The sequence below is a fragment of the Myotis yumanensis genome, unplaced genomic scaffold (assembly GCF_028538775.1).
Source record: "Myotis yumanensis isolate MYYU_CA2020_CCGP unplaced genomic scaffold, mMyoYum1.0.hap1 SCAF_14, whole genome shotgun sequence".
Classification (NCBI taxonomy): Eukaryota; Metazoa; Chordata; class Mammalia; order Chiroptera; family Vespertilionidae; genus Myotis; species Myotis yumanensis.
The window spans coordinates 43,094,408-43,119,385 of NW_027223765.1; the positions used below are offsets into that span (position 1 = coordinate 43,094,408).

Consider the following 24,978-nt stretch of genomic DNA (forward strand, 5'->3'; position numbering starts at 1 on the left):
AAAATCAATAAAATATATATTTTTAAAAATCTTTAAAATTAATTATTTGTCTTTTCTTTCTTTTTTTTTCTTTCTTCCTTTATTTTTTTTTCCTTATCAAAGTTTCAAGTTTGGTTCTAATGTGAAGTGAGGATGAAATCTCAGTTATGAACCAATCTCCCTCAGTTGTAGAATAAGTTTCATTTCAAAATAAGTTAAAATTACATAAATTCAAAATGAATTGATAAGCCAAAATTAGCAATTATTTTTAATCTTACTGGCAGCTGGTCCCTTTGATTATATTTTTCAAACCAATTTGCTGCAAATGCATTATGAGTACCTTGACTCATGTAACCTTCGGGAGACGTATAGTTTAAAAGCAAATGTTCTACATTATTTCCGCAAAAATCTACTTGGATAAAGACACTGTCATTGACTGGAGGAAAAAAAAACAAAACAAAATTGTACATGCCAAGAACTCAATGGTTCATGTTAATTTATTTTTCCCTAGGACATGGGAATTTTTGGCAGACAATTCAAAATCATGTGCTATAAGAAAGACAGAGAAATCATTATCCTATTAGCAAACTTCATGATTCTCTTGCAGGCTGATGGTGACAGCAAACCCTTGAGTGTTAAACTCAAGTGTAAAATTACTAAATTGCAGACATTGTTGTTGGGATGTTGTCATGGAGCAATTTAAATCAAGAATTACTTATTCTTAAGATAAATACTATGTTTTCCTCTGGCAAAAACTGGAAGTAACAAGACTTCAAGTTTCTAGATACTGACAAAGCAATTGGTTTTCATCTAGATCTATTTCTTAATCATAAATCGTGATTTGGCCACCATCATTTACATCATTATTCTTTAAATGCCCTGAATCCATCCAGGAGTATCTTTGATCCTTTTAAATAGCATATTTCTATGCTTCCACCGCTAAAGAGGATACCTGGAGAGGATTTTAAAAAGTATTACCTCCAAGCTTGGTTAGGAGAAAATACTGGAGTATTTTCTTTGATAAGCAAAAAAAAAAAAAAAAGTATTATTCTTTGATAAGCAAATTTTACTAACAGCATCATTTAAATTATTTAATGACTCCGTTGTATATAAAGCCAAATCTTAGTTTGTCAAGGTGTCTTTTCATTGCAATGTGAGTGGGAGGGGAAAATATTTTTTTCCAGGGTTAGAAATTTACTTTTAAAGCACACACAAAACATCCCTTACGGGGAAAAGCATCAGCAATGCTCTGGAAAGGAACCAGCTCCTTTCTGCTCCTCTCAGCCAAGGGATACTTGAGCCCTTTCTTCTTTTGCTCAGAAAAGGAATCTTAAAGGGCCGAGGAATTAAATGTACCCAGGAAGGCAAAAGACCCAGAATAAAAGCACTTATCAGGGAGCCTAGAGAAAAACACAACATTCATTTCACATGTTTGCTAGGCACCCATCAAGTTAGAACAAACTCCAGAGCCACCGCTTCTTCTGACAAATGTGAACAGCTCCTACCTTCATCTCAATGACAGTCTGGAGAGCCTTCGTCTTGGCTGGCTCCGGCTGAAGTTGGCTTCTCCGGTGCAATTCCTGGGGAGGAACACGATAGAAATAAGCCTGACGGTTCATCCTCCTGTTACACCATGGCCTTTACACAGGTGCCACACAGCCCACCGGGTGCAGGTTTGCTATGCACAGACATAAACAAGCCACAGGTGCCAATCCCCCCACCCTCCTTAGCATCCCTCCTGCTTGGAGCCGGAGTTCCGGTGAAAGGCTCCTGGCACATGCGCTATTTCTGAAACTTCCATCAATAATTAATGTCAACTGTGACAAAGCCAGCAAGTAATTATAGTCCAAATACTGTTCAACACTGGGGCTGTTGCCCAGCCATCAAATCATAATTTACTAAATTACATTGCTCTGTGCTCCCAATACAAACACAGCAAGAAAAACGGAGGAAAGAAAATGACTAACGTGGTTGCAAATCTGTTGCACGCATGGCATTTAGCTACTGAGGTAAGTTTGAAATGAGCAATTTAAAACCTTTTCAGGACAACTATGTCACTTTTTGGAGTGAATTGATCTGATGAAATCCTGTGAATCTCTTCCTTCCTAATTTACAGTTTCAGTCCTTGTTCAAAATCACGTGTGTGTGTGTGTGTGTGTGTGTGTGTGTGTGTGATATGTTTATGCGCGTGTGATGCCAAGAAATTAAAATTGGCATTAATATCAACAGTGTTAGTGGGGAGGCAAATGGTTAAAGCCAGATGTAGACTCAAGAACTTCTGGAATATGATGGCTATTTCTTTAGATAAAAGCAAACAATATAATTGCAATTTTAAGCTTGAAGGCTTGCTTTTTCCATGCCTCTTCTCAAAAGAACAGTTCTATTAAGACTAAAAGATTGTCTTGGCAGAGGAGAAGAAATGAACAAGGTTGTTTTGTTCATGCTTTGATTTTCTTAGTAATAATTATTAACAGTTTTATGAGAGTAGCCAATGACAGGAGTAAACAAAAGTGCTCGCACATGTCTATGCTGCTGATACAAGTTACCTATGAAGTAATTCCATTAAGAATCATTTGACTTGCCCTAACTGGTTTGGCTCAGTGAATAGAGCGTCGGCATGCAGATTGAAGGGTCCCAGGTTCGATTCCGGTCAAGGGCATGTACCTTGGTTGCGGGCACATCCCCAGTAGGGGGTGTGCAGGAGGCAGCTGATCAATGTTTCTCTCTCATCGATGTTTCTAACTCTCTATCCCTTTCCTTTCCTCTCTGTAAAAAAATCAATAAAATATAGTTTTTAAAAGAATCATTTGACTTGTAAGTCACATATGGACTAATTCCAAAAGTATTATTTGCTTCCAGAAAACTCATTTAAAGTCAACATGGAATAGTTTTAGGCTTTTATATTCCATTGATCCACAAACATTAAAAAAAGAAAGAAAAAAGAAAGAAACAGCAACAACAACACACACAAAACTTGGACATTGAAGAAAGAAAATCAACATAATTTCCAGCTTTTTCCAAGTACGGACATTAAAATTAAATCTACCTGCACCACTACCATCTATTATCATTGTCACTTCATAAAGGAAGAATATATTGACATAAAAATTGTCAGAAGAACAGAATCCCACAATAAAAGACAGTCCTTCCCATGATAAGATAACATCCTATTTCCTTGTTCTTATTTGCCAGCAGCCCAAGAAAACCTGGTCATGCACCATCGTGCACATGTCCAGGGCCCAGCACTGAGGAACCACAGCTGCAGCTCGGAAGTAGCCATGGGGGCAAGGAAGGGAGCATATTTTCTTCTCAAAGTCATCACTAGCACAAACCAGCAAACCTGTGCAGAACTGTTTCTCAACCTCTAATTTAAGAAGAATTGGAATAGAATTTGTACTTCTTAATGATTCAAAATGGTCAGACATCAGTTAGGACATTTTTTCCCTCTAACATATCCCTAAAAGGGAGGGAGTCAAGTATCACTGAATCCACTTTATGATGGAGTGAAGATTCTGTGTCCTTTGGAAGTCCCTGGACTGCCATGATCTGACATCACTGACCATTTGTAGGCTCCATGGTGATGGCAGAGATTTTCTGAAGGAATGACCCGAAAAGCTGCTGTCCTTCATTGTGCATCTACAGTGTCCCTGGTTCTACTTGTCTCCTTCAAGCCTCAATACTACCGTTGAGGAGTATGATCTGTGTTGTGAGTCCTGTGGGCTGCTGGTAAACCTTTAACAAACAGCACCCACCAGGCCAACTTCAAGCTACCTAAGTGGTGTCACTGAGTGCAGAATTGGGAAGAGGGGTGCAATAACACCCCACTGTATAGTATTTCCACTGTATGGACACGATGGATAGAAGAACCTCAAGAGCATAGAAAATAGTAAAATATAACAAAAATTAGGAAAATGTGAGTTCTTAATACAAGTTCTTTAATTGTGATTTGGGATATTTAATTTGTAATATAGGTTGTTAAAACAAGTTTCCACTATTCAGTCATCATAGGCTAGCACAATCCAGTTTCCAGCACACCGCTGAGTAAATCACATGGTCCATAAAAATCTACTTAGCCCTAAACATTAATTTCAAGATAACTGGAGAGATCACTGGACCAATAAAATCTCATTGATGAGAAAATGGAAAGTTAAGTCACTTGTCAGAATTGTTCCATTGTCAGTGGGAGAAGAAATATATTTCACAGGTCACCGATTCTGATACTGTTATGGGTGGGGAGCTCTCCATGTCTGCACCAGTTGACAGCAGAGGTGGACTTCTTGCAGTGTCATGAGAAAAGGAATTTTCTGAAATTCACGTGGGAGAATGAGTGGCATTTATTTGCATTAAATTATATCCCTGCGTTTCCAAGGTCCCATTTCCCCTCCATCCCACCAAGGAAAAGGTCCTGTTTTGCCTTCAGCAGAGCTGGGATTAAAGCTGTTGTCCAGAGTTGCTGTTTCTTGTTTGCATGGTCCAATCCAGCATCAAGCTAGCTTAGCTTGTGGTTCCCACTGCAGTCCATCAGCCCGTTGCATGTGAAGTTTGCAGGACCACATGGCCATGAAGGGAACACAGACAGGAGCAAAGCCAGACGAACAAGAACACCAAAAGAGAAAACTCCTTCATCTGGGGGATTACGCATTCCCAAATTTCCTTGGGCTTGCAGTGGCCCCACCCCCTTGGCCGATTATCTCTGTTCCAGCTTCAATTAACAGGCACCATCCCTACATCTCCCCAACCTTAGAGTGAATGCACTCATCTCCCCTTTGTTGGACACCTTTCCCCCAGTGATTTTCGGGGAATAGACCAGTGTTTCCCTCAAGAGTGTGAAGTTGCAGCTTCCTGGTAAAGCTGCCCAGATGGTATGCCTGGGCCTCCCTTTTGCCCATTTCCTATGATTAATAATTACCTAATTACAATGGTAACAATACCATGTGGCATCAAAAGCATTTTAACAAAGAAAGATGAAAATGAAAATCAGGACAATTTCATATCATAGCCAATCCTAGTTTCAAAATAAAAATCGTAAGATAATTTTAAAAGAGAGGTTAAGCTTTCATAAAACAAATAAAAATAACCAAGAAGCAACAAAGCACCACAACAAATAAAACCCATAAGGTAAAAGCATGTGCTGTTATAATTTCTGCCAAGCATAAAAACATTTTTAAGGGAAAATATGCACTAACAAAGCTAAACTTGTAGAAATAGTTTTACAAAAATGGAAACAGAGTTCTCTTCACTATAATTACACAAGTTCTGCTGTAATATAAACCAGCTCAGAATCCAGATTGGGCCCTTACCCTCTGTGTCACTCCATAACAAAGAAAATAACATCTCCAATTGCTGATGAATTATTGTTTCCCTTTCTTAACTACACTACTTTGATCAGTCCTGACTTCATGGTTTCTGAGGATCACCTTAATTCCGAAGATGTCAGGTAAGTGACGATTGTAATCTACACGCAGACTTCATGGACTATCTGAAAGTCCCACCTCAGGCATTAGCCCTAAACATTCATCTCTGAGATTTGGAAACCTTAAAATGCTCACTCTGACTGGAGCCACGAGGACCAGTTGTCCACTAATGAAGCTGCTCTCCTTCATTAATGTAGAGGAGCAATGTTCAACCTTTTCCATCTCATGCCACACATAAACTACCTACCAAAATGCTGCGGTACAAAATTATATAGGTATAATTTTGATTCATTTACACTGGAAGACTATTGTTGTGTTGGCTGTTGTCATTTTTTCATTTGATAAATCTAAGGGAAAAGAGTTCAGTGCCCCCTGACTAAATAGTCAGGTATTGTATGTCTTAAATATTCTTATGGCACACTGGTTGAAAATCGTTGGTGTAAAGTGGTTGGTAGGAAACCTCATCACCACCATCCTTGTTTGGAGATGAGTTCTGTGACTTACTTCTGGCCAGTGGAATGTGGGTAGAAATGAGAAACTCAACTTCCATAAATATCTCCTAGCACAAGCATGTCAAACTGGCAGCTCGCAGGTTTGTTTAAACGAGGCCTGTAGCCCGCAGCCACAAGTTTGACATGCTTGTCCTAGCCTATCTTCAACTCACCCATTTCCCTGTCTGCTGGCTAAAAGTAAAGGACTTCAAGACCCAAGAACCTGGCAGGACCCCAAGATAAAGGAGCCTGGGTTCCTGAAATGCCATCTGAAAAGGGTGCCGAGCACCCACATTGGATGGTGGTGTACATGAAAAATAAACTCCTAATCAGTTAGCCTCTGCGTATACAGAATGTATCTGTGGAGATCCCAGCTCTCTCTCCCTTAACTACTGCAATAGCTACAAGGAGACATAATGCCTAATTAGCCCTCCATTGTGTGTTGCTTTTGAATCACCAACTGATTGTAATGTGTGAGTACTGGCCAAATTTTTCTAAAGAGACAGTAAGATAGTTGGTGCTCCAACTATCCCTAACCATCTGAAAGATGGGCCCACTATGCACTGAACTTAAACAACTAAAGAGTTTCACCAGGGCATCTGGTATAGGTATGGGGGGGTGTCCAAGATTTCAATGATTGTGGTAGTTTTTAAGTGACAGTATGAAATCATCAAGAGTGGTGGTAATTATGGTTTTCTGAGTCACGGATCTCTGTAAGAATCAGATGGGAGGTGTAGATTCGCTGCAGTGATGGGCACAAAGCACACACAGACAACACGGTGTATACACTTTCAGTTGGTCCACAGGGCCTGGTCCAGCACTTGAGAAGTTCTGTCATTAAACCAGACTGCAGGCTAAAAACCACTTATTGAGAGGAAAAAGCACTGAATAGAGGATTGGGAATCAGGAGTCACAGTTCCAGACTGAGACCTTGGGCACACACAGCCCTCTCTGATCTGTAGGATAAGGAGCTTTATGAGTGGGTTGCTAATCACCCTTCCAGATCTGAGAACATCCAGACTGAATAGGCAGCTGCCTCTGAAATGCTGATTTTTGCCTGGTATTTTTAGTCACATCCATTCTCAGTTTTAAAAACAGAGCAAAATTAAAAGAAGTAAATTGGCAGCATCACAAAATTTAATATCTCACTGTAACACTGATCCCCAGCTTATATATCCTATATAATAAAAGCCTAATATGCAAATCTACCGAAGGCCGGAACAATGGGCGGACCGACTGGTCGCTATGATGCGCACTGACCACCAGGGGGCAGATGCTCAATGCAGGAGCTGCCCCCAGCCTGCAGGCCCAGACCAGAAGCAGCAGCAAGGGGGAGGTAGGGAGGAGGGGGGAGGGGGCGGTGAATGGGTGGCGCCAGGCCAGCCAAGGCGGGTGCCCGCAGGGGGGACCCCCAGTTGCCCCGCCAGTCACCCCAAAGATCAGCCCTGATCGCCGGCCAGGCCTAGAGACCCTACCCGTGCACGAATTTCATGCACTGGGCCTCTAGTTTTCCTATAATTTCATGACTAGTTTGGCCTTAACTGGTCTAAAAATGCCAGCTCCTCCAGGTGATCAGCATGGAAATATACCAAGAACCCAGAATTCTGAGCATGAAATCTCCAGTGGTTCATCAGGATGACATTTCTTGGCATTAATGAGCATCTGGAGTCTAATGAGTTCATGTGGATGGACACTAGCTCCTAAGATGAGCCTGGCAGAATAATGTTTCATGCACCATACAGAGGAGGACAAATAGTAGATTTATAGTTGTAATAGATAAAACAATAAATAATAACACAAGAATACACTTGTGTAATCATAACTACAAATCTACTTTGCCCACCCATACATTTCTTCAATAGACCAAAAAAAATAATAGTAATCAAAACTTAACTCTGGCCTTTCCAAATTACTTTTCTGGTAATCTGCCACTGTGTAACAAACCACCCTAAACTTAGTGGTGTCAAACCACCTCCACTTTACTATGCTCATGAATTCTGCATCAGGAATTCACAAAGGACAAGGTAGGAAAAGCTTATCTCTACAGCATGATGTCAGGAGGCTGGAAGAGCGAGGGCGGGTGGGTCCATTTCCAAGATGGTTTCTTCACTCATTTGCCTGGTGCCTTGGATGGAAAATGTCTTGAAGGCTTGAATTTGCTGGAATTGTCAATCCAAATATGGCTCTCCCTGTGGCCTGGGCTTTCTCATGGCATGGCTGTCTCAGGATAATCCAATCTCTTTGAGTGTACAGATTCCAAAAGTTAATGTTCCAGCAAATAAGCCAGAGACTGCATGGCCTTTTATGACCTAACCTCAGAAGTCCCATAGCATCACTTCCACAATGCTCTGCTGGTTAAAGCAGTCATGAGCCTGCACAAATTCCAGGGAAGAGTACCAAACAATGTGAAGACATATTTTAAAACTGCCACCATTAAGGAACAAAACCAACTGGAGAAACCAACGAGAATGTAATACTATAATCCCAAACATTAATTCACATCAATTTTAAGATATGGTGGATTCACATATTCAAATAATAATTTAATGCAGGGGGTATAGGAGATACAGCTGTGAACCAAATAGACAAATATCCCAGCCTTCATGGGGTTTCATTTCAAATTCCAATGGAAGAAAGGCACAATAATTTTAAAAAGAAGACCAGCCCTGACTGGTTTGGCTCAGTGGATAGAGCGTCGGCCTGTGGACTGAAGGGTCCCAGGTTTGATTCTGGTCAAGGGCATGTACCTTGATTGCGGGCACATCCCCAGTAGGGAGTGTGCAGGAGGCAGCTGATCGATGTTTCTCTCTCATCGATGTTTCTAACTCTATCCCTCTCCCTTCCTCTCTGTGAAAAACCAATAAAATATATTTTTAAAAAATAAAAATAAAAATAAAAAGGAGACCAAACCAGTTTGTCATAGTGTTATAAAGGAAAATAAGTCAGAAAGGTGGAACAGAACATGTTGGGAGGTTGGAATAAATTGCAATTTTTAAATAGGGTGATTGGGGAAAGCTTCATAGGAAAGTGACATTTGAGCCAAGGAAATGAGGGAAACAGTTGTGCAGATATTCCAGGCAGAAGGAACAGCAAATGCTTAAGTGTCTGGCTAGAGCTGCATAAGGGATGGGAAAATAAGTCAGAGAAGTTCAGGGGTGGGGAATAATGGAAAGAGGGGTCCTACACTTGGAGTCCATTGTAAGAATACTGGTTTCACCCTGAGAAAACTGGGAAGCCATTAGAAGGCTGTGAGCAAAACAAAACAAAATGAAGCCAAAAATACCATGATATGATACACTTTCTTAAATGGTTATTCCAGCTGCTGAATTGCAATGTGGTCTGGTGTTGGCTGGAGGAAGAATTGGGAAGGTGGTAAGGGCAGAACTATGGGGACTAGGAAGAAGCTATTGGAATAACCCCAATGATAGAATGTTGGACCAGGATGACAGTGGAGGCTATGAGAGGAGTTAGAGTTTGGATACCTGTTGAAGGTGAGGCTGACCTGACTTCCTGACAGATTGCCTGCAGACTACAGAAAGAGAAAAGTAAAGACTTCTAGACTTCCAGGAGTCTATTCCAAACAGGAAGAATGGAGGTGGAATACAAAGACAGGGAAGACTGGGGAGGAGAAGTGGGAGTTATGGAAACCAAGAGTTTGGTTTTGCATGTGTGAAGTTTGTGATGCTATTAAGCATCGAAGTGGAGGTGTTGAGTAGGAGGTTGAATACATGAATCTTCATTTGAAGGGAGAAGCGCTACAATTGCAAATCTGAGTGAATAGATAGCACTTAAAGCAGAGAGCCTAGATAAGATCAACTAGGGACTGAGCATAGAGAGAAGTCAGAGGACTGAGCTCAGGGGCAATCCAACATTAGGGGTAGGAGAAGTGAGGAGGAAGCAGCAAAGGAAGCTGAGAAGGAATCGCCAGTGAGGTATGAGGAGGACCAGGACTGTAGCATCATGGAACTCAAGAGTGAAGATAATGAGTCTAGGATACACGAGTGACCACCTAAGCAATTGCTGCAGAGAGGTTAATAGAATGAGGCCGAAGGATTAACCACAGGACTTGGCAACATGCGGGTTATTAGTAACCTCATTAGTAGCCTTGACTAGCAATTTTGGTAGATAGTATGAGTGAACGTTTGACTAGAATGTGCTGTGGGAAAATGGAAGAAGAGAAGAAACTCATGCTGCTATATTTCCACAGATTTAACTGATCATTTCTTTTATCAAAATTCTTTAAGATTTGTACACCCATATTCATAGTGTTAACACAATAGCCATAAGATGGCAGCAAGTGAAATGTCTATGGACAGATGGACGGATAAACAAAATGTGGTATATAAATGCAATAGAATATTAGCCTTAAAAAGGAAGGACATTCTACCATCTGCTACAATATGAATGCACCTTGAGGGCATTATGCTTAGTGATATAAAGCAGTCACAAATCACATAGTGTACCTGTATAATCTTACTTAACTGAGGTATATTGAGTCATCAAACTCATAGAAACAGAAAGTAGAATGGTCATTGCCAGGGACTGATGTTTAGGGGAGAAATAGCAAGTTGTTATTTGCTAGATGGAAAAAGTTCTAGAGATTGGTTGCAAAGCAATGTGAATATACTTAAGATTATTGAACTGCACACTTAAAAATGGTTAAGATGGCAAATTTTATGTTGAATGTGTGTTTTACCACAATTTAATTTAAAAAAAAACACACACATAAACTTAACAGAAAGTGTTGAAGTTCAACAACTTTTTTCACTGCCATTCTTTCAGAGACTATCCTCTTAACGTTGGTGTCTTTCTCCTGCGTGTTTTGTGCTTTTTACATATGTATGTCCTTGTAAGTGGTATAACTCTAACAATAGAGTGCATTGTTTTTTCATTTACATAACTGTCAGCTATCCATATTGCACTAAGCTTTTGCATTTTGGTTTTGACCTCAAAAATATTTATGATTTTAGAATTTGTCTATGTAAATAAGTGCTTCCTACTCTTCTTTTTTCCATTACAAACCATGTTACAATAAAACTCCTAGACATGGGAAAACCCTGTTTTAGGTATCTTTATACTCTTAAATTCACAAGAATTCTAATCTTTTCTAGAAGTATCTGTTTCTTCTGTTTGGAATAATCCTCTACCCTTTTATTCTCTTTTGTCTATAGAGGTCAGCAAACCATAGCTCATGGGCCAGATCCAGCCTACCATCTGTTTCAGTAAATAAACTTTTATTGAAATACTGCTTGCCCATTCACTTACTTATTGTCTATGGTTGCTTCCATGCTACCATGGCAGAGTTGAATACTTTGACAGAGACCATATGGCCTCGCATATGGCCTTTTAGACAAACAGTTATCAAGCCTGGTCTAGACTACCTTCAATACTCATCCTAGTCATGGGAAAAAAAACACCAGTTCCTAATGCAGTAGTTGAGCTATGTCCACAGATCCTCTGACATTCCCATTATAAGGTGAAGCCTAAATAGCTTCTCCTTTACCGTGGCCTGCACTTAGTAACTTACTTCTAATAAATAGAATATGGTTGAAGTGAAATGTGTGACGTCTGAGACTTGGTCATAAAAGACATTATGGCTTCCTTCTTGATCACATTCTTGGATTACATGCTCTAGGGGAAGCCAGCTGCCCATCATGAGGACACTCACGCTGCCATATTAAGAGGCCTAATGGCATGAAACTGGGGCCTCCTAGGAACAGCAAAGTGAATGAGCCATCATGGAAGTGGATCTACCAGACCCAGCCAAGCCTCCAGGTGCTTGCAGCTCTGCCCAGCAGTGTGACTGCACCTCATGAGGGACTCTGGGCCAAAGCCATCCAGGTAAATGACTCCTTCTTTCCTGACCCACAGAATCTATAAGATAATAAGTTATTTTAAGCCACTAAGTATTTGTGGTAACAGGTTATGAAGCAATAGATTACAAATATGTCACAAAAAGGCTATTAGCTGACCCTCCAGACTAATCTACATGCCACACACTCATATACACTCATAGCATTGTGTACACTCCTTCATGTCATTGACTATGATGGTAATTTTTCAATTATTTATAAAATTAATGACTCAAGTCCATGTTTATCAGTGAATGGCAAACTTCATGAGCATAGGGACTCTGTATGTCTGTTATATTCCCAGTAACCAATATAGTACCTGCCAAGCATAAGAACTCAATAAGTACTGATTAATTGAATGGCACAGTACAAATAACATTGTATTTATAGGCCTAAAAGTTTATCACTTTTGAATGAAAGGAGTCTGTTCTGAAGGATGATAATAGCTAATAGTTAGTTATACACTGCTATGTTGTACTTAGCACTCTTCTAAGCACTTTATAAATATTAAAATATTTAATCCTCACATTAACCAGCTTAGGCACGTATTAATATCATCACCATTTTTCACTCACAGAAACAGAGGCATAGAGAAGTTAGTGACTTGCCCAGTCCACTGCATTGCACTGCTGAGAATTATCCCAAGCAGTCTGGTTCCAAGGTCTCTGCTCCCAGCCACCATACTCCACTGCCCATTTTCAGCACTTGGCTTTGATTGGATATTTGAAATTGACACCGATATCCCTATTGGTCTCTTTTGTTATATAGTCATTTCCTTATTTCTCCTTTGATTCAATCTTCCATTTCTCTATTCCCATCAGCTCTCTAAAAGCTCAGAACTTTCTCTGACTGGAGGCAGCAGGGAGATGCGGCAGATGGGGAGTCAGAGAGATCCTAAGCATGAAAAGAACTGCTGTGCCACTACTGGTTCTGAGATGTAGGGGTCATGGGCAAGGTCCAGAGGAGGCCGCTAGGGGTTAGAGGTAATGGGGATCTCAGTCCTACAAATTCAAGGAACTGGATTCAACCAATAACCTAGGTGAGCTTGGAAGCAGATTGATCTCAAGTCTCTCGAAAGGAACACAGCCCTAACAGCACCTTGATTCTGGCCTCAGGAGACTCAAAGCAAAGGAAACAATTAGCAGTGCTATACCAGGACTTCTGGCCTGTGAGCTAATAAATGTGTTGTTCTAAGCTGCTAAACGTGTGGTCATTGGTTACGGTAGTCATAGAAAACTTTCATAGGTTGGTTAATCTTTCACTAACCTTTGGACTATGCTGTTAGACAGCTTTCTACACTGAAGCAAATACATGCCCTGACGTTTCTATACACTGACCTTTGTTCTACTCATTCAAGGACAAAAGAACAAATCAGGTTTCTCTCCTCTGGTGACAACTTCCTGGTCCAAAATCTTTCTTATTCGAGTCCAGCTCTGGCCACGGTCTTATATGGCACGGTGCCAGCTACCTCAGTGGCATCCAGGCCACTTTAGTCCACCTCTATGACTTAGGTCAGATTCCTGAGAAGCAGAGTCTGAGACAGGGCTTTAATGCAGAGAAGTTAAGCAAGGGTGTTGTTGTATAGGAGACTGAACCTGAGCCCGAGCCTGCAGAAAGCTCTAGGAAGTAAGCTGTGCTGTGGAGTCTGTCCCACTGAGTCAAGGGAGCCTGACTTCTGTGCCCCTGCTCCAGTCAGGCACCACCTGGGGGGGGCCCTGGCACTTCTGAGGGGGAGGGGGAAGTTTGGCATCTCCAGCTACCCAAAGGCACGCCTCCAGTAAAGATCACAAGTGTGAGTCATTGGCAACAGCACCCACAGCTACTGGAAGATGGGCTTACCTGCCCAGTGATGGGGTGACAGGGGGCCTGAGCCAGGCAAAATTTGCATCTGCTGGAGCTCATGGTTCAGAGGTTGTGCACAGAACTCCTGGTTTGGTCTAAACAGTCATGGAGTGGTACAGGTTGGATTCCATTTTTCTTATTCTAGATAAGTGAGTTTAAAACTTTTATTTTAGCAGTATACGTTTGTTTTGTTCCCAAACAAAAGCCTACATCTCTCTCTCTCTCTCTCTCTTTCTCTCTCTCTCTCTCTCTCTCTCACACACACACACACACACACACACACACACACACACTTACTTGATAAAACTAATTGATCATCTATGCTGCAGACAGTGTGATAGCTCCTTTAGATAGGCAGGAAATAAAACAGATTGGTCCCTGTCTGGTAGGAAGGGCATCAGAAATATGTAAAGAAAGAAATTAAAAATTACAAACGTATACAGATGATAAATGCTGTGGATGCTGAATACTGAGACGGAGATAATGGGGGAAGGATAAGGCCAGCCTACTGACATGTGGTTAAATTTCTAATTGTCTAGTTCTGAACTGCAATATCAATTAAGGTACTTTATTTTTTCCTGTTATCATCCCCTTCACTTTATTTTTTTAGTGATTTGACATTTATATTCCTTAAAATGTGACCACCACAATAAGTCTAGTAACCATCTGTCACCATACAAGGTTATTACAAAAATATTGACTATTTTCCCTATCTGCACATTACAACCCTGCAACTTCTTTTTTTATCATTGGGGATTTGTACTTCTTATTCCCCTTTACATAGGGAAGAAATTTTCATCATCCCCTCCTCTCTGGCAACCCTCAGTTTTTCTCTATATCTGTGAGTCTGTTTCTGTTTTGTTTTATTTGTTCATTTGTTTGTTTCTCTAGATCCCACATATAAGTGAAATCATACGGTGTTTGTCTTTCTCTGACTTATTTCACTTAGCCCCTTAACTTTAATCTAGCATTTGGGGAAGGCCTCCCAGAGAGTCTGACATTCAGCCAAGGCCTGAACAATGAGCAGACACTGGCCATGCGGACACTGTGGGGAGAGTGTTCCAGGGACAGGGAACAAAGAAGTGGGAAAAAGTGGATCTGCTAAGGGAGGGAAGGGGAAGAAAGGCTTTGAGACGCCTTCACTCAGGCCACTGCAGACACCCCTGAGGTACCTCATGGGAATCCCAGGGTCCTCAGAAAACCATTTGAGAACCATCATCATGGGGGTCATACTTCTAGTTCCAGATTCTAAAACCACGTTGAAGAAAGTCACTGGTTTTCTGTCCAGTTGCCCTCAGGGCCACCCAACCATCATTCCATGTTTCTGGATCTTTACACCCTTTTCCTCACGACCCTTTCTCTCTCAAAGCCTTGGAGAAGGTGTGGGAAAGAAAGGGCCCAGCAACGTCACAGCTCCAGCCAGAGGGCCCACTTTGGAGATGCCAGCAGGGGGTGGCATATGAATCAGTCTGTTCCCTGCACACCCCCACAGCCCAGATGGCTGCACATCACAGGAGCAGAGGGTGGCGCCCACACAGATGACTCCCTGGCTGAAGACACACCACACTTTTGACCATGAGGGAACAAACACTCTGTGGCAATGTGGTGACATTTTTACAGAAAAGGGCACGGTCTTTCTTTTGCTCTCTTTACCATCTGCAGTGAAACCTCAGAGTGTAAAACAGTGAGGGCTCACAGAAGTGGAGAGCAGCTCATGGGAATGAGCTGGTGCAGTGCCTCACTCACAGCAGAAAGTCTTTCATATCGCTGACGTGGGGCACTGAGCTGAAGCTTGAACAACTTCAGATCTGGAGGGTCACACCTCTACAAAGCAATGCTGTGAGTTGGGAAAGTTCTCTCCTTGACTCAGAAATATGCTCCCTCTAACTCTCCTCCATCTGGTCTGCTTTTTTTTCATTACACAGAATTTAATAATAACACTCACCTGACCATTCGTGGAAGTCTGGCCATGTCTTAAACATTGTGCTAAGTACTTGACATGAAATATTTCATCTAATTCTCACCCTAAACTTGGGAGGCAAGCACCAATCTTATCTCCACTTATCACAAGGAACCTAAACCCCAGGTCCCAGTCCAGGAGCAAGAGCAGGGGAATCTGAAGCCAGGTACTAGACCTGAGGACAGCTCTGAGTTGCTATCTAGCCGTGCAGCACAGGGCACACCCTCCAGCACACGGCTGAAACAAGAGCACCTAGCATCCACTGCCAACTGCCTCTCTATGCCTGAGCCAGTTTAGGTCCTCTTCGTGGGCCCTCTCACACAATCCTCATTTTACAGATGAGGGGATTAAGGCCCAGTGAGGTGAAATGGATGGATGGATGGATGAATAGATAGACAGATGAAATAAGTTCACATAATGGTCTCAAACCAAAGGCAGAAACCATTTCCTAAGAAGAAGCTTCATATCACCCTCCAATCTTTCCCCAACACTAACTTCCCCAAATGCCCCTCCTCCATTTCAGTCATGCTCATCCATCCACACTTGCCCAACACAGTCCCCAGGCCATCCGTTCTACTGCCTCCTTTCATTCACTGCAGTCTCTCAAAGGCCCAAGTCAAATCAAATCCCATCTGCTGCAGGGGGCTACACACACACACACACACACACCCCTCCCTTGTCCTCCTACTCTTTGCCTTTATTTCCATTAGAATGCTGATAACAATAGCCAACATTTTAGAGTAGTTTCCATGCACCAGGTACTATGCTAAAGTATAGACTTTCTGTGTCCTTCAATCTTCCCAATTCTCTCCATTTCAGACAAGGAAACTGAGGAACTAACTGGCCTAAGATAATACAGTTCAGATTTAATCTCTAGCCTGTGTGCTTAGTCATTATTACCTAGCTCTTTCCAATATTATGAATGCATAACTATGTGTACATTTTCCATGGGGGCCCTGGGAGGGGGAGGCAGGATGTGGCATTCAATCCCTAACATATTCCACAGTGCCTGCCCACTATTGACACTCACCCCCACTCACTAAGCCTGGTTGACTTCCTTAAACTCCTTCTGTGTTTAAAATGAGGTTAATATTGCCCAACCAACGTGGTTCAGTGGTTGAGTATTGACCTATGAATCAGCAGTGTTGAACTAAGAACCAGGAGGTCATGGTTTGATTCCCAGTCAAGGCACATGACTGGGTTGCAGGCTCGATCCCCAATAAGGGGGTTGGGGGTGGGAGAGAGGGGGGAAGGCCATGCAAAAGGCAGCCGATCAATGATTCTCTCTCATCATTGATGTTTCTATCTCTCTCTCCCTCTCCCTTCCTCTCTGAAATCAATAAAAATATATTTTTAAATGAGTTAATATTTGGAACAGGGCCTGGCACATGGTAAGCATGAAATAATATGCCTAAATAAACAAACAAACTAACAAATTATGTGAGATGCTACACATAATCTCACTTATCTTCTATCCATTTATGTCTACTCAATGTTGTTCCAGGAGACTTAAGGCAATGTTATCCCTTATACTAATGCTTGAGGGCACACTGTTATCCCCATCTAACAACTGAGAAAACTGAGGATCAGAGAATTCATGAACTTTTGCACAAGTCAAGGAGCTAGTGAGCAGCTGAGACGATTTGAACTAAGGCCTCTCTGGATGCAAGAGACCATGCCTTTCTGTTACATGGGGTTCAGGCTTAGGGCGAGCCAGGAGTGGAAATCACTTCAAGGTGGACTTGATACTGTGTTACCTGAATCAGGTGCATTCCCTTCAATGAAAGGGGCCATGGGGTCTTACTTGGGATGAAGCTGAGCCTGAAGAGGTGACTCATTGGCTTCAGCAATGGCCCAGTGGGCAGTAAGAAAGCTCTAGAGACTGTGATACAGGCAGACCCTAAACCTTTCTCTAAGGTCTCCCCACTAAGTAGTACAGCCAAGGCCAGCAGCCACCTCCCAACAGAAGGGTCCCTAAGGGAAGGGGCATCCGTTGAACTGTCTCTGCTTATAAAACTTCCCCATTTTGATTCTTCTCTGTGTATAATTGTTTGCTTCATTTACAAAACTGGTACATGATGAATTCACAGTTTATATTAATGATTTTGGGGTAGAAAATTTACTAATGTATGGAAGTTTTCACAATTAAAAGAGGTGTTTACAAAACAGTTTTAATAAAAAAAATTATACACTATATGGAAAAAACATGACTGAAAGAATATATGTCAAAATGCTACCAGAGATTAGTTACAAGCAAGATCATGAGTGATTTTCATGTTTCTTTTTTAGGAATCTACACTTTCTAAATTGCCTAAAGGGAACATGAATTAATCATAAAAATTTACACAGACTTGTCTTTTCGTTAAACTGCTCATGCATGAGCTCAAGTTAAATGCAACAAGAGCCCATGAGGTACTATTATTATCCCCATCTTGTAGCTTAGGAAACTGACACTCAGAGAGGGTAAGTCACTTGCCCAAGCTCTCAAAACCTTGTGAGGGTGCAGTCAGAATGTGAATCTAGGAGTCAAAACCCGGACTCTGGGCCTCAGAAGGACAGCATGAGCAAAGTCAATTCCTCACCTATGGTCTTATATGATCTTCATAATTTTCTTGTGAATTAGAGCTATGACCTTGATGCCAATTATGTAAACCAATAAACTGAGATTTGGGGAACTTAATTAGCTTGAGAAGATCACCCAACAAGGTAGCCATCAGTTCTGGTCAAAGTATTCATTGCCTAGTGTCTACCAGGCCCATAAGGTCCCTACAACAAGGGAAGTATCTGTCTTGGGGATTGATGTCTTGGTAATTCTAGCACATAGCAAATACCCCCCAAAACAGTAGGCACTCAAAATATTTGTTTGAAGAATGAAAGAATAATTTTCAAAATACATAACATGTTGTAGGTTAAATGGTGCTCATCCCCCCAAAAAAGGTATATCTCATCAGAAACTGCAAGGGTTACCTTATGTGGAAAAGGGGCCCTAGCCGGTTTGGTTCAGTGGATAGAGCGTCAGCCTTCAGACTGAAGGGTCCCGGGGTTTGATTCCAATCAAGGGCATATGCCCAGGTTTCGGGCTCAATCCCCAGTAGGGGTGTGCAAGAGACAGCTGATCAATGATTCTCTCTAATCACTGATGTTTCCATCTCTCTATCCCTCTTCTTTCCTCTCTGAAATCAATAAAATATATAAAAGAAAATATATAAAAGAAAAGGGAAGGGTTCTTGCAGATGTAATTGAATTAAGGATGTTGAGGTGACATCATCCTGGATAATTCAGCTGTATCTTAAATACAATGTAAAGTGTTCTTGTAAGAGAAAGGCAGAAGGAGAGACAGTCAGGAGAGGGGAAGACAGACACACAGAGAAGGTGACATGGAGATGCTGGCAGAGACAGGAGGGAGTGCCACCGAAGCCAAGAATGCCTGGAGCCACCAGAAGCTGAAAGAAGCAAAAAACAAAGTCGCCCTTGAGGTCCCCGGAGGGAGTGCAGTCCTGCTCATGCCTTTATTTCAGACTTCTGACCCCCAGAACTGGGAGAGAATAAACTTCTGTTCTTTTAAGCTCCCAAGTCTGTGATAATGTGTTACAATAGCCCTAGGAATCTAATACACAGCATACTAACAGCAACACAGGTGTGGACTGCACTTTACACTTTATAGCACTGTCATAGACACCACTTTTCCTGACCTCAACAAAAGCCCCAGGGGAATGCAACGTTATTTGATCCATTTTTTTCAGATCAGCACAGTGAACGAGTAACGGGATTTACCCCAGGACAGAGATAAATGTCGGGGTGCAGTGCAGGTAAAGGGGCGGCCAATTCTCAGGAGCTTTAAGTGCTGGACTGAGTCGCTTGAGCTTAGTTTATGTGCTTCAGGAACCACAAAACCAGAAATACGCTCAGTGAAGATGAGTCAGGCAGCAACCTGAAGGCTGGGGAGCTCAGCGCAGGCAGACCATGGGGAGCTGTTCCAACACTGACCAAACAGGGGCTGCAGAGGAGGCCGTGAGCAAGGGGAGGGGGGGCCACACTGACAACAGCTGCTGTTTACTGAACCCCTCCACTAGGCCAGGCCCCACCCAACTGCTGAAGGGCATTGCTATGCTGCATGTCTAATCCTCATGAGGTAACCATGGTTCCCATTTTAAAATGGGAATCTGGAGATTAAGGAGCTCACTGAGGCCACCCAGCCTTGGAGCAGAGGAGGCTGGCCTTGAACTGACACCTGACATGGGCACCCACATGTCCCACTGCAAGGTATGGCTACAGAGACAGAAGTTGGTATGCAGCTTTGGGTGGAGGAGACATATGTTTTATAAAAAATGTTGGTCATAGGAGCCACCACTGAAAATGGTGGTCATGTTTTTTTATGTGTTTGTTTTTGAAACAGTGCTTGTAAAAATGTGAAATTTACCTGTAATCCCTCTATCAGACATAACTGCTATCAACAGTCTGGCATAACATGCTTTCCAGCCCTTTTCTCCATGACTGTGTGCACACGTGTATATGCAGGGGGTTGGAGGGTGCAAATATGGGTGTGTATATGCGGGACCATACTATACATGCTGTGGGGAAATCTGCTGTATGCACTTAACATGAAATCATAACAATCTGGTCCTTGATTTGGGCTTGATCAGCAGGGCAACAGTGGGTGAAGGGCCAGGGGGAGCAGTAAGAGTGATCCAGCCCATGGGGAGAATTTTATTACTGGTATTGTTTAGAAAAGCCAGAGCATTTTGAATAAAAGCGTGCCCATTTTTATGCAGCTTGTTTCTAAATCCTCCACAGACAATCCAGTTACCACCTGTGCCTGGAGAGGGCCACATCTACTGTCCTGCCCCCTTTGACAAGCCACTGCACTAGGGAAATGGTGACTTCGGTGGGTGTGGGCAGACAATGGGGGCGGGTGTCAGAGATGGGTATGGCTCATCGGCTGGGCCACACAATGGAAGTTTCACACCATAATCTTGTTAGACAAGTGAGAAAACTGCCCCACTTCCTCCTCACAGAGATCTTGAGAAAACATACAAGGCAATACCCACCATGTCTTTTGGGTCTCAGAAAAGGTAAATTTTAAGTATATTAAAAATACAGCCCATCTTCAATGGAGTCCAGGCAACTGCATCCATAGTCAGGCAGTTCCCCTCTACACTCACTGCTGAGTGACAGAACAGAGGACCCTCTTCCTTCCTTCCTTTTCTTCCTTCCTTTTCTTCCTTCCTTTTCTTTCTTTCTTTCTTTCTTTCTTTCTTTCTTTCTTTCTTTCTTTCTTTCTCTCTTTCTCTCTTTCTTCCTTTCTTCCTTTCTTCCTTTCTTTCTTTCTTTTTTAACATATCAAAGATCAAAACTTATTGAGATGAGTTATTGAGAAGATATAAGGGAAATCGAACAAACTGCTCTAAAAGCAATCAAGTTGTCCATAAAGACACGATCAGAGTTTAGCTTCTAAAAACTATAATGGCATAATTCTCCTGTTGGCCATTCCCTTGAAATAATAATTGAACTGGCAAGTCCATTCCTCATAAACACTTTCATCATCTTTGGCTTGACAAGGCCTAGCTGCTGAGCCACAGATAAAAGTTTCTTCAAGATAGTAAATCATGAGCCATATGTCAGAAATTACCCTCCTCTCCTATAAATGGGACCATACCCCCCCTTTGTCCTTTCCAAAACAGTGGTGGGATTTGGGGCGGCCAGACTCCCACTAGAATCCCTGGAATAACACTGCTAATCCTCAACATGACACTTGGAAGACTCTGAGTCATGTTTCACAACAGTATTTTCAGTGTCTGCAGAGACCATGTTTAAAAAACAGATTCAAAACAATAAAAAGAGATAACTGAAAACTGAGTCGCAACCACCTCAGGGTGAGCAAAGCCCCAGGTATTGGCTATACCTGTGCCTGAGACAGGCATCATCATGAGAGACTGTCACCATGGAGAGAGAGCCTGGGCTCTGCAGACCAACATCCTGGAATCAGATCCTGGCTCCACTAATTTCTAGCTCTGTGATCTTGAGCAAGTAACTTAACCTCTCTGTGTCTCAATTTAGTATCTATGGAATTGGAATGGAAATAGTACTTGCTTTGCAGGGTTAAGAGAATTAAGTGTAATAATACAAACGCATCTAAACTTTCTGATGGACATTTTCTTAAATACACTTTAAAATAGATCTCGGATTACAGCAAACAATGTAAGTGACAAGTCCAGTCAAGGTTTTTAGAGGCCATGCCTGGAAGTAGAGTATTCACTTTTGCTCACATTCCATTGGCCAGAACTTAGTCATATGGCCAAAATGAAAAAGCAGCTTGGAAATGCAATCGAGTTGTGAACCCATGAAGAATAGGGGAGTGGGGTACTGGTGGCAACAGCAGCCCATAAAAATTGATGTAATGGAAATAAATTCCTCTACTTACTAAATAAATATGAGAAACTCTGCTATTTCTATTCCACTCCATTATAGCCTAATGTTTTTCATTTAAAACATGTTGGTCATGACCCAATCAGCTGATTTTCACAATCCACTAATGTTTTGCAATTCACCATTGGCTCAGCAAGTGTTTGTTGCTGTTATTGACAATGGTGGTGCCAGGAACAGTGAGCAAAAGGACTAACTAGACACTTGCAAATTTTTCAGAAAATTCTTGGTGCTTGGGTTCACAAGACTACAGTGAGGACATGCTTGAGTCCTGACTTCAGGTACTAGGGGTCTGAAACATGTATGTAGAAACACTGATCAATACCTAGAGGCCAGGCTGCCTTTGGAACACATCTAATTACAATCACACACTGTAGAAACTAATAGAAATAAACATGTACACACAACACACAAGTGTGTGCATAAAAATTTTAAAATATCACTAAAAAAGAGACCAGAGAAGAGATAAATAAAAAGAAACATGACAAGAAACAGGGAGTGTTGCCCTCTGTGAATACACAGCAGCAAGCACTGAACCCAGAGGAAGCCCAGGTTCTGCTTTCCCAGTGACCTTGAGCAAGCGATGCATCAGGTCTTGCTCTTCATGTCCTCAGACTACAAGTCCCCTACAACTTGTCTGTAAGTTCATACAATGTTCTTCCCTGGCATTCATAATGTGCTAAGGGAGTTGAACTTCCTCTCGATAGTCATGGGGAGGCTATGTAAGGATTCAAGAAGGTTATGACATGATCAGATGTACATTCTATAGAGATAGCTTGGGACATACGGGATCTGACCTCACTGGAAGCAGGGAGCCGGGTGAGGAGGCTGCTGCAGTCACAGGTCAAAGAAGACAGTAGCCTGAGCTAAGGCAGAGATGGCAGGTAGAGAAAGAAGAGCCCTGAGTCAGAGGGTACACAAAGGATCAAACTCATAGGTTTTGGTGACTGACCTGGAAATAAGGAAAATCCTCCAAGGAGGATGCACAGGTTTCTGACTTGAGCAACTGAGTAGATGAAAATGCTATTTGCTGAGATGAGAAACACAGAAAGGAAAACAGGAAATTTGATTAATTAAATTTTGTACACACTATGGTTGAGGCACCTGGCACTCAGTCAAAAGATGCGCAGTTTGCATTCGTTATATAGACTAGAGGTAAAGTAAGAGTGCTGTGGAGACCCAGATTTTAGGATTATCAGCAAATGAATGTTGGCTAAAATCAGGGGGTCACCCTGGGACTAGATCTAGAACTATGAAGGCCAACCTCATAATCTCAGTGCTATCAGCTCACTGTACAACAGAAGGTGGAAGGTGGGAGAGGGAATGGGAATGAACTTACATGCTCACTAGATAGAAGAGGCAACAGCATAAAACCCAAGTGACTTTGGACTATGATTCAGTTTCTTTATTCATCAATAGGTATTTATTGAGCATCTACTACGTGACAAGCACTGTGCCTGAGACTGAAGAAACCGTGGTAAACAATAGAGACATGGTTACCCACCCGTGATCTAGTGGATGAGGCAACTGAAAACAAGGAAGCAAATATAAAATGAAATAGGGAATACTATGGAGAAATTAGGGTGCTGAAACAGAGAATATCAGGGAAGGGGGAGGTCCAACTTAGATTCTACTCAGTAAAGTCATCTCTTAGTAAGTGGCATTTAAATGTAGACCTCAAGGAAGAGGTCAAGGGAACCCAATGGGGAGGGGAAGCAGAGGAAACTAGATTTTAGTCAAAGGCAAAGGAAAATATTGGATGTTTGAAAAACTGACAGAGCAGTGTTCTGGAGCTTAGAAAGCAAGAAGAATGGTAAATAAGGTTAGATCATGGGAAGAAGTTTGGATTCCACTCTAAACATGAGAGCCATTGAAGGTGTTCTAGCAGGAGATTACATGATATGACATGTACTTTGAACAGCATCACTCTGGCTGCCATGTAGAGAATGGATGAAGGAGAAACTCAGGGCCACAAGATAAGAAGTCAAGGATGATGGTGGTCTAGACCAGAGAATTAATTAGGGACATGGAGAGGAGTCAAATGTTTCTGAAATATAACTGTAGGTATAATCATCAGAACCTGATTATAAATAGGATGTGGTGGGTGAGAGGAACAATTACGGATGATTCCTGTTTCCAGCTTGAGCAGCTGAGTAGATTTGAGTGTCTATCTCTCAAGGTGACTGTGAGAGATGAAGAACATAATCAGTGTGCGTCACTCAGCACCAAGGCCAGCACTTCAGGTGAGCAGCTAGAAACAGGGCTTCCTCATCTTATTTTTCTTCCCGCACAAGATCCCCACCAAAAGCAGGTTCTCCATTACACAGAACTGTGGACTGCTCTCTGAAATTCTTTCCCACACATTTTGCCTACTCAAACTCTCATATGGGGAGGGGGGGCCCTAAAAAATACTATCATTTTGCTAACAAAAATATCTTTCCTCCCAGCTCTAACTTTCCTCCCAGCTCAAACAAGTAACTCGCATTAGTCAGCTGCTACCACCAGTGCCACCCTCACCCAGCCGAAAGCATGCTTACCCTCATGCCTATGACTCCGAGTAGCTCTTGGCCAAAGATGTGAGTCTAGAAATTCTCCCAAGCAAAATTCATGTCCCAGAGCCAAGCAATCACTTCCAATAACGTACCGCACACTAACACCATTTATGTTTTATTGACTAAGCTAACTTCCTGCTGCTTTGGCGATGGTGACTAGAACATCCTGCAGATATCTCAGAGGGACTGCGAAGACCTCGAGCAGCACAAACGGGAAGCAGTCGGGGATGTGCCAGAACCAGCTTATACCGATTCGGGAGAACTGCTCTTGTCTTCCCATTTACCAGCACACCCCTGGAAGCAGCTTTTATTTTCAAGGTACCGTGTAATGGGCACTTACTGTGTACCAGGCACTGTGCTAAATGCATTACTCATGTCACCTCACTGTGTTCAGCAGCCCACAGACAGGACGCTAGGCCTGTCAGAGCACCCACCATTCATCTGGCTGCCTCATTCCTCCTTGCC

The 24,978-nt window shown here is 42.2% G+C and overlaps 1 protein-coding gene across 5 annotated transcripts in view; it reads right to left on the reverse strand.

Moving 5' to 3' along the window:
• ERC2 (ELKS/RAB6-interacting/CAST family member 2) overlaps nucleotides 1–24,978 on the reverse strand; it is an 882,521-nt gene that overhangs the window by 616,680 nt on the left and 240,863 nt on the right. For all 5 annotated transcript variants that reach the window (XM_070390793.1, XM_070390792.1, XM_070390791.1 and 2 more), the window contains one exon: nucleotides 1,485–1,559. In XM_070390793.1, coding sequence (XP_070246894.1) covers nucleotides 1,485–1,559 — 75 coding nt within the window. The remainder of the gene's footprint in view (nucleotides 1–1,484; nucleotides 1,560–24,978) is intronic.